The following is a 10,677-nucleotide window of genomic DNA, read 5'->3' on the forward strand; positions in this document are numbered from 1 at the left end:
GAAGGGAAGTTGTACAGCAGAAGAGGCATCAGTAAATTCCTCCCCACCACCACCACGCTGTCTTTCAGTTTTGTGATATCAGCCCTCTTTTTCTTAGTGGCCCTTGCTCTGGGAGACCAATTTGCACTCATAGCACTCTATATGGTAAAGAGAATTCAGTATGTTAGTTCATAAGGGTCCCAAGGTTTTACAGGGCTGAAGAATAATTAAAAACCAGGGAGCAATGTTCTGATTTGAGCAGCAGGAGCTTGGCAGCAGAATCTGCTGAGGAATGCATTGTAGCATGAAACTTCTTGTTTTAGGATTTTTAGTCTCAAAGCGGCTTACAACATTATTGGAATTCAGTTCAGTACAGTGCATGAAGTCACTGCATGAAAGAGCGTACAATTTAGGTGTATGCCTGAAGCAGAAGAGGGGAAGGGGGGTTCATTTTGACCCTTGCCTTCCCCTCCTTTAGCTCGACTTGCCAAGCTGCCAATGATTTGTAAAAATGTAAGCCTGAGAGCATATGCCTCCTTTTTACAGAATTCCTGAATCAGAGCCACTTTTTACATCTGATTTATTGGGCTGTAAATTGTTTTCCTCCTCATGACCTTGAAACTGCCTTTGGAACCTTTTCAGTCTGAGTAGGAAGGAGATGTGCACTTCCTTTTTCTGAAGGAGGAGGATTGTGATAGTACTATCTCGCATGGAATCGACTTCTGTTGGACTGCAGCACCATGAACTGTTAAGTACTTTTCCTCCAGATTTATGCTTGGTCATCACAGTGAAAGTCTTTGACTGGGGTCTGTGACCCAGTCCTGGAAATGTGAAGCTTAAATCAGGTAACTAGGGGCCCGATATTTCCCATGGGTGGCAGTGAACCTGGAAATTCAATGCCAGGATGTATCTGGTGAGTGCCAATGAATAGCCAGTTAACCGATCAGCCGATAAATTAGAGAATGACACGGTGACAAAATTCATCACCGTTCCCGTCCCCGCGGATAACCGCGGGAAATAATCCCATGTCATTTTCTAGTGTCTATTTCAATCTCAATCCTTCTACACCAGCATTATTCAAAGCAAAGCTTGCAGGTCAGTGGTTATGGCCATTCGTACTCTGATTCTTCCCTCTCTCCCTAAAGAATGATATGAAGATGGTTTCCCGCAGTTATCTGCGGGGACGGGAACGGTAAAGAATTTTGTCACCGTGTCATTCTCTACAATAAATATCAACTTGGCATTTAGCGGCCAAAGAAAGACCCACATAAATAGCAAATCTATCTGGACACTAAACTTAGCTGATCAGCCAATAATATTTGGTGTTAACTGGCTATGTTGTGTGACAGTTGGTGACCAGGCTAGCCACTAACTGTGCATATTCAACTGAGATAACTGGCTATTTCCACTGAATATTTGCGGTTAGCCGGCTTAGCACTATTTAACTGGCCAGTTAAATGGCACTGAATATCAACCAGTGACTGAGATTTCCACTTTGCCCCCTCCCTCCCTCTGGGCCTCCACAATATTCCCATTCCTGGTTCACCCAGGACGTGTAAGACGTGAGGTTATGCACATGTAAGAAGAAGGTCATGCATATTGTTGTCCCAAATGGCTGAGTCGCTGATATAGCCCACTTTCAGGCTACTAGCAGCTGAATCGCTCCAAGAGAAAGCTAGATTGTTTGTTTCTAGAGGGGTGATGACCTTTTATATTGGATATATAAGATTGCAGTTTTTAATGTGGTAAATTCTAGTATACTGATAATACACATGTGAAACTGATAAGAGCTCCTTTCCTTTGCAGTGTTCTTGGGTCTTATTCTGGCTTGCCTTGGATGGTGGTGTGGTACAAAATCAAAGTGGAGTTTTCTGCTTTCAGACTTTGTGCAAATCTCTAAGAAGCAAACAGTGCCCGAGAAGATACGATCCAGCTCCATCTCGTACATGGTCAGTATTTTTTTTGTCTGGGGAAATGGGAATACTGCCAGTTTTAGATACTAAGAATGGGCAGTCTTTTCAGATTTGGGGGCATATTTAGCAATGTGGGCTACCATTTAAGATGTGTTTTACCATAGGCCCCATTTTATGTAATGAGACTTAATTACTAATAACAGTAAAATAATAGGTCTTAACAGTAGCCCCCTTAGCTGGCAGAGCTTGCTGTCTTTCTGTCTATTAGAAATATTCAAAAGATATTTTGATATTTTTAGTACATTCATTGTTAAGATTGCTATGATCTTTTCGTGACTGTACTGGGAGGTACAGCCAGGTAATTCCTGCCAGGGCCATCACCATAGCTGGCCATATGATGGGGAAAGGACTGGGCTGCATTGTTCTGGTGTCCAGCGCTGATCTCAGCACAGCTTTTTTTCCCCCATTATTTGTCAACACGTTGATGTGGGGTGGGGTGGCATGGATCCAACTCGAAGACTATGGATAATGCTAAACTTGTCCTTCAATTACTGGTCTGTCCAATGTGATGACTGATGATAGGGGTCCTATTGTGTTATGGGAGGTGAGGGTAGTATATGATGTGACTTCTGTGGCTCTTGCAGTATAAGTTGATCTCAGACTCCCACACTACTTCATCTTGTGATGCTCCACTAACTTCATGAGGCTTGTATGCAGCAAAGGTCTACCAGTTTGGTGTTGACAAATTATAGATCAAAAGACAGCAGAGGGTTAAACCAGCTCATAACTGGGGAGAGCGTATTCCTGAGTGATGACATTACTGACAGGTCATATTATTGTGATGTCACAGTCCAGTTGCTATGGTCCCTCTTTTAATACACAGGTGCCTGGTAGTGAAAAGCTCCATATGCTTTTGACCTTATAGGTTGTAGGGAGTTGTGTAGCTGCACAGACTACTGCCTGCAAGAAATTATTTAAAACAATTTGGTTTTTAGATTTTAGTTTGACTGCTGTAGGTCTGTACTGTTTTGGTATGATTTTTGTAAACCACTGTGACCTGTATAGTTGTAGAGATATATCGGATCTTCTGAATAAACATAAATATGGGATGTCCTTTGTCTGGCGAGTGGAACAGGTAAGATTAGAAGTGGTCACTGTGAACCACTGTGGGCAAAAATGCATTCAAGTGTTTTGCTAGAATAATTGCCTTGAAAGCTTCCCAAAAAATCCCTGGATCAATGTTCAGGGTTGTATTAGTATGATACTACGCCACCCAGTTCTTGCTGAGATATTTATGGAATTCTCCTTCACTAAGCAAATAACTAGGAAATGTCTGTGTCACCTGTTGACTCTGGTGTGCTTGAATGGTTCAACAGAGCTGCAACTTGAAAGTTAAACCTCATTGAGAATAGGGATCTAGTTACTAACCAGTAATCCAAACTCTCATATACTTTATTATTTTTTTTAAAATCTTTATTAAGTTTTCAAAGCTACCAAAAATTGTAATACAATATACATTCAAATAATAATCATATATACACTTATAATCAATCAGTATCAAATCAAAATTAAAACTCCCTCTCCCAACCAACATTTTCAACAGGGAATAAAACCACACAAAAGATATACCCCCCCCCCCCCGGAAGTGTGTGTATTATACCAACAGAAATAAAGATAAAAGACAACTATAACAAATCCACAAAAGACGTCAATGGCCCCAAACTAACTTGAATATCTTAGAATGCCCCAGCATATCCACATTCGTCTTCTCATACTTATAACTCAAACATAAATTTGCCCACCAAAAAGTAAAACTAAGGTGATCCCAATTTTTCCAATTACGATTAACCATTTGCATGGCTATCCCGGTCATAATACTTCTAAGGATTAGAGAAAAATGTAAATTCTAGCTTGTTTGGATGCATGATCCTCTAGTTATCAAGTAAATTTAACTGACTGAGCAAGAAATTCACTCCTTTTAAGGCATGATTGTAGGCCAACACGGCAGGGCCACAATCAACTGAGGGTTCAAGCTTATTTTAAAATCCACCCCCCCCCCAACTAACATTCTGTAGTCGGTGTTCTACACCAGCTTAGAAAGAAAAGAAAGAATGGCTATAAATATTAGGGGCATAAACGTTACAAAGAAGGAACTTATATCCCTATAGCTCACCATGACATACCTGCCTTCCTTATCTTGAATAGTTTTATGGGTGTGGAATGGTAATTGTAATATTGCCACTCTTCTTTGGCGGCTACTGTAAATTGAGAAGCTCGCTCCCCCCACCTAATCCCTTTTAAACTTAGTGTTCTGTGCTTGAAAAGTGAGTTGCTGTTTACCTGGAACAGACTCCCTGCGTCGGTACGTCAAACCCTGGCAGTATTGAAGTCCAGACTAAAAGTCCACTTTCTCAAGGTTGCTTTTAACTCCTAACCCCTCACCCTAAAGCACCTAGTGTAGCCTCCTTGTGACCCTGGGCAGATCACTGGGCACTCCATTGCCCCAGATTGTGAGCCCTAAGAAATAGTACCTGCATATAATGTGTATAGCGCTGCATATGCCTAGTAGTGTTATAGAAATGAGGAGTAGTAGTGGTAGTAAACTCCATATTAACCCCTCCCCCCTTACCCACATTACCCATTTTGAGAAAAATATTCATTGTATGGCTCCTCATTTTATTATTTCTATAGCACTACTAGTCGTACTTTGTCCCTGCAACAAACAGACAAGATCCACAAGGCGTTTACGTTAAAAAACAGCATGGCCTTCTGAGTGAGCCAGTTTCTGGTTTTCTGCATTGCCCTGTGTGCCTTGTTTTCTGTATGCCTTGACCATATTCATGAAACTCGCAGCAAAACATTGTAGCCGTTCTCAGAGTACCATGCCTCAGTCCCTTGTCTTTTGTTTCTGTAGCTGACGGACAGAAGCACAGAAGCTGTTGAGGATTGAGCCATGTTTCATGTTCCAGCTGCTCACACGTGGGAATGCTGCAGCGAAGGTGGTTGAAAGAAAGGCCTCTTCAACTGTCTTGGCAGCTCAAGATTGAGTCATATTTTGTTTTCATTGGAAAATGCGCTGGTGGCAGTATTTGATGTTGGTTAATGGGAGAAAAATCAGGTTGTCTTTTTACTACAAGGGATTGAGGTTCATAGATGAAACGATGCACTGTACATGGAATGATCTGTTGTAGTTACCTCAGTAAGGACTTATGATTTGTCTTCAGTCATCTTTGGTGTTCAGAGAGAAAACATTCTGGCACTAATCAGTAACATAATGAGTTTGTTGGGCTATTGGTCCAGTCCTGAACTGCTGTGTGCCAGTCTCTCCTCCATGTCACAAACTGAATGAGATGGGAAACAGAGAAACTGACCTGCTTTCAAGTGCTGCTTAATCCATGAGTTGAGTCATTCCTTGAGTCTATGTGTAGGCCTCTTCCCCCTCCCTCCTCCTTTCTCCCCCGTCTGCCCCCTCAATACCAGCCTGCGTCTAAGTAGAGCATGAGGGACACCTTTCTCCCTGTGACAGGATAGAGTAAAATCATCCTGTTATCTCCGTTTTAACATGTCAGAACAAGATCAATACATTTTCACTTATTTATTGTTATAAAATATATAATTTTCTAGGGCAGAGGGAGAGATGTTTGATCACAAAATTGGCATTTGCCTCCCACATACCAGTTCCTATTTCCCACTTTTGCTTTGCCTGCTTGAGGCCTACTGCCCAGACTAATCTTAACTCATGACCTTCTGTGTGTGAGTTGGATGGCACAGGATGTCTTGGGACAGGATAGGGCAAAGCATTGTCTAGCAAGATTTGTTAACTAGCTATCTCGGATGCCAAAAGTCTGGTTGATCTGGGCAATTTCTCCAATCCAGCCTGAAGCCAGCCACCACAGCCTGTGCATACTGGTCTCTGTACCTGCCCTCACCACAGTTTTAAAAACTTTTCCTACTCAGACTTGATCAGTAATCTGACGAGTTATTCATTGGTGCTCCTATTGTGCTAAATCTTCCAATATGTCTCACTGGCATCTGTGCTTAGGCCTCCTGTCTGTCCTAACAGGGATGTAAATAGGAGTATTTAAATCTGTCCTAGAGGGCTCCGAAGGCAGGTCGGGTTTTCAGGGTAGCCCTAATGAATATGCATGAAAGTGTGTACCTATCACCCCCATTATGTGCAAATCTCTTTCATGTATATTCATTAGGGATAGAGGCAGTCCCCGATTTAAGAACATCTGTCTTGTCTAACTCATATTTACAAACCAGGGTTCTGCCTCTCCCTTCCTGTGCCAATGTACCCCTCGTCTTTCCCTCATTTTGCATCCCAAATTCATGCATCCCTCCTGCCCACCCGCAGGTGTTTACCTTCTCTGGCTGGCTGAGGCTCCCTCCTCTTTTCAAAGCCGTGAGCAGCGGCTCCTTCACTGGGCCCCCTAACCTGGAAGCCTTGCCTCTAATGTCAGAGAGAAGGCTTCTGGATCAGCTGCAGCTTTTCAAAGAGAAGTACGACTGGGAGGAGGGAGCCTCAGCTGGCCAGGGAAGGTAAGCATGTGGGGGTGGGAGGGAGGGGAGAAAGGTGACGAGGGGCGCATTGGGCCACAGAAGGGAGAAGAGGGGGTGCATTGGCACAGGAAGGGAGAAGCAGGGTGGCATTGGGACACGGAAGGGAGGGAGCACAAACTTGGGACCTAGGCTGGAACAATGGAGGGAGTGAGGGAATAGAATGGGAGAATTGTTGGGCATGGGTCTCAGTGAGAGGGAAAGAGATGGTGCACATGGGGAAATAAAGAAAGTGTCAAATTGTTGGGCAAAAGGAGGGAGAAAGAAAGATTGGACATGGTGGTGGAAGAGATGTGAGGTATAGAGAGATGAAAGGGAGAAATGTTGGATGTGGTAGTGGAGAAGGAATAGTGGGATGAATGAAGAACAAAAATAAGTATAAACTTCCTATATTTTTTCTTTCTATTTAAACTACAGTACTTTATTCTGAGGACTGTTTCTTTAATGTTTTTATAGACTTGTGTACTGTATAGGATCTGAGTTACATACAAATTCAACTTAAGAACGGTTTAAAAAAAACGGAACTCGTTCTTAACCCAGGAACTGCCTGTATTCTAAAAGCCCAGCTGGCCTGTGCCCCCCCTCTCCCAGCCTCCCTTTGAGTACACCTGAAATACCAGTTTACTGTTTAATTTCATTAGGTTAAGTAGTTTATCTGTTTACAATGATAAATATAGTCTGCAGCTATGGATGGAGGGGAGGTGCCCTTCTCTGACCTGTCTGTGCTCTCCAGGCTCTTAAGTATTGGGGACTGGGCAGCACTACAGGAAAAAGAAACCTGCATGTCAAGAGGAGCAGGTCCATGGCTCCCAGCCTCAAGCCAGTGACACTTAAAAGGTTAAACAGGGTTTATTTAGCATTAAAGTGGCTAATTTTCATGCCTCTGTCATTGGAAGGTCTATGCTCAGATTTCCCTTTTGGCTCCAATATGCCTGAATCTGGTGCTTGTGAGGGATTTATGAGGGGGGTGCTGAAAAGTTCTCTGCCCAACCAAGAAGAGAATGATATGGATATGGTTTAATTAATGAGCTGTGTTTTGACATTGTTTCAGAATTTTGTTTTTGCAAATTGGCACTTAACAAAATAAATGAACTCTCTTTTCAGCTACACTGCCAAAGTAATGTTCAGAGTTTAGAAAGTTGGTTGGTTGGGCTGAGACCTTTTCAGGACCCCCTCGTAATATGTTTCAGTGTTTTCTGATGTTCTTTCATCTTTGAAGTTTGAATGCTGTAATGCTTTCCTTAGTCCTGGTCTCATTCCTCCAACTGTCCACAAGTTGTTTCTGGTGCTGTGTCTGTCTGTCAGAGGTGTTGATGTTTTTTGTAAACTTCTCATAACTTATCCAGGTCAAAAATGTCTTTCATTTATATCGATACCACAACATGCCTACAATATAACCATAATTTGCTCAGAAAACAAAATGTGACCACACAGCAAGAATATGGCCACTGCTATATAACATTGATTTGGACTTTTTGCAATGTGCAGTGTGCAATCTCAGCAATATCCACCACAAAACATGAATAAGCTCAAAAATAAAACTTATCAGTAATTAAATCCAGGTGATGAGGACATCTCACAGTCTAGACATCAACCTCCTTAAATGCCACCTCCCAAAAAAGAATTGAATTTCTCCTTAAAACTGGTAGTTTGAGAAGACATTTAATTTTCACTCTGTAATCTAAGATGTGGTTTCACTTTATGCTTGATGTCCTCATCACCTGGATTTAATTACTGACAGTGACATAGTAAGGGAGGGTGTGGAACACCCCAGGCACCGCCATGGCAAGGGGCACAAGTACCTCTCCTCTTCCATCCCCCTGCTCTCCCTGTACCTCTTCAAATTTTCACCAGCAATGAGCAGGATAGCTTATCCTCTACTCATGCCAGCCTCATCCATCCCTCTGATGTCGCTTCCTGTTTGCAGGGACCAGGAAGTGACGTCAGGGAAGGATGAGGTAGGCCAAGCAGAGGGTAAGAGCTGCTGCTCGCTCCAGTGAAGATTTGAAAAGGTACCAGGGGTTGTGGGTAAGGATGCATGGTGATGCTAGAGTGGAGCGCTAGAGAGGGCACATGGTGCAGTGATGTTGACCACCTCTGCTCTGGTGCAAACATCCCTCACTACACCACTGATCAAGAATATGCTCAAAATTAGGACTTAGTATTTTTTTGTGGCTATTGCTAAGATTATTTGAACATATTAACAATGTGCGATGATAGATAAGTGACCATATTCCTGCTGTGTGGTCACGTTTTGGTTTTCTGAGCACATTTCACGGTACTGAATTTTGATTATATTGTAATCGTTTTGTGGTATTTGTATAAAAAATGATATTACAAATTTTGACCTGGATAAGTGTACACAAGAACATAAGAAATGCTTGCACTGGATCAGACCTGGGGTCCATCCAGTCCGGTGATCTGCACACGCGGAGGCTCAGCCAGGCATGTGTAGAAGTAGTGGATACAAAACTTTTTGCAGGATATTATTTTAATAGTGAATGTTTTATAAGAATTCTTCCATATTTAAGGTTTATCTGTTAACTGTCCTATTTTTAAGGGTATGAAGCCCTGCTTCAGGGATTATATAAGAGATGTAGATTATGTTTAAATTATTGATTTAGAGATATGCCTGAAATATATTAGTAAAATTGGAATAAAATATTTTGTGCATTTGATTTTAATTGGGGAGGAGGGATATTTTATGCATAGAAGAAGCACATATTGGAGATTAGGGAAGGAATTTCTTACACACACATACTGGAGGGGAGAATGGCAGGAAAATGCTATACATTTGCATTCAGGAAGGGAAAGCAATCCATTCAGGCTCAGGCCCAAGCTGGGATCTAATGCTACCAAGATCTAGAGTTGGCAATCAGTTCCAGTCTGTATCCAACAAAACTTCCTTCTTGGCCTGACTTAAACAGTCCAGAATGTATGAGTTAATGCCTGTCAGCCAGCAGATGGAGACAGACCAATGAGCTGCAACCCACAAACTAGAGAATGACACGGGGACAAATTTTTCTCCATCCCTGTGGGAACTCATTTTCCTTTCCTGTCCCCGTGAGTTATTTTACTGTCCTTGCCCCTGCCCCATCCCTGCAAGCTCCGTCCTCATCTGCACAAGCCTCAAACACTTTAAAATCATAAATGTTCAAAGCTTGTGCAGTTAGGGCTTTGTTTAAGCCCTCCCTCCCCTCCGACGTCAGCGCTGACGTCGGGAAGACTTCCGTTCGGCTCTGTGCTGCAAGCAGAGCAGGTAGGGAGAAGAAGAGCCGTGCGACTGAGTACATCCAGCCCCGCAGGAACCCCGTGACCCTAGGAGGTGTCCCCACGGGATCCCCGTGACCCGAAGGGGGAACCCACGGGATTCCCATCGTCCCCGTTCCCGTGCAGCTCTCTAGTTGTGACTTAGTGAAAATGTGTGGGAGGATTGGCCTAGCAGTTGTTTGGAGAATTATGGAGTGTAGTGGAGAGTGAGGGCAGTGGAGATGGAGAAATGGTGGGGGAATTGGAATGACGAGTAAGGTGATTAAATTTGCAGATGACACTAAACTGATCAAAGTTGTTAAAACGTTTGCAGATTGTTAAAAATTACAGGCAAACCTTAAAGTGGAAGACTCGGCATCCAAGTGACAGATGAAATTTAATGTGGACAAATGCAAAGTGATGCACATTGGGAAGAATAACCCAAATCACAGTTACTAGATGTTAGAGTCCATGTTGGGCGTTAGCACCCAAGAAAAGGATCTGGGTGTCATTGTAGACAATACGATGAAACCTTCTGCCCAATGTGTGGCGGCGGCCAAAAATGCAAACAAGATGCTAGAAATTATTTAAAAAGGGATGGTTAACAAGACTAATGCCCCTGTATTGCTCCATGGTGTGACCTCACCTGGAGTATTGCGTTCAGTTCTGGTCTCATTATCTCAAGAAAGATATAGCGGTACTAGGAAAGGTTCAAAGAAGAGATATAGAACATAGGATGATAAAGGGGATAAAACTCCTCTTTTATGACGACAGACTAAAAAGGTTAGGGCTCTTCAGCTTGGAAAAGAGATGGCTGAGGGGAGATATGATTGAAGTCTAAAAAATCCTGAGTGGAGTAGAAAGGTACAAGTGGATCAATTTTTCACTCTATCAAAAATGACAAAGACTAGGGGACACTCAATGAAGTTACAGGGAAATACTTTTAAAACCAATAGGAGGAAATATTTTTTCACTC

The 10,677-nt window shown here is 42.6% G+C and overlaps 1 protein-coding gene across 4 annotated transcripts in view; it reads left to right on the plus strand.

Moving 5' to 3' along the window:
• Positions 1-6,318, plus strand: part of LOC117364466 (very low-density lipoprotein receptor-like) — a 30,945-nt gene extending 24,627 nt beyond the window's left edge. For all 4 annotated transcript variants that reach the window (XM_033953665.1, XM_033953666.1, XM_033953668.1 and 1 more), the window contains exons 6-7: positions 1,786-1,928; positions 4,807-6,318. In XM_033953665.1, the coding sequence (XP_033809556.1) occupies positions 1,786-1,928; positions 4,807-4,842 (179 nt within the window). In that variant the 3' untranslated portion in view covers positions 4,843-6,318. The remainder of the gene's footprint in view (positions 1-1,785; positions 1,929-4,806) is intronic.
• The last annotated feature ends 4,359 nt before the right edge of the window (positions 6,319-10,677 follow it).

This window comes from Geotrypetes seraphini, chromosome 8 (assembly GCF_902459505.1).
Source record: "Geotrypetes seraphini chromosome 8, aGeoSer1.1, whole genome shotgun sequence".
Lineage (NCBI taxonomy): Eukaryota > Metazoa > Chordata > Amphibia > Gymnophiona > Dermophiidae > Geotrypetes > Geotrypetes seraphini.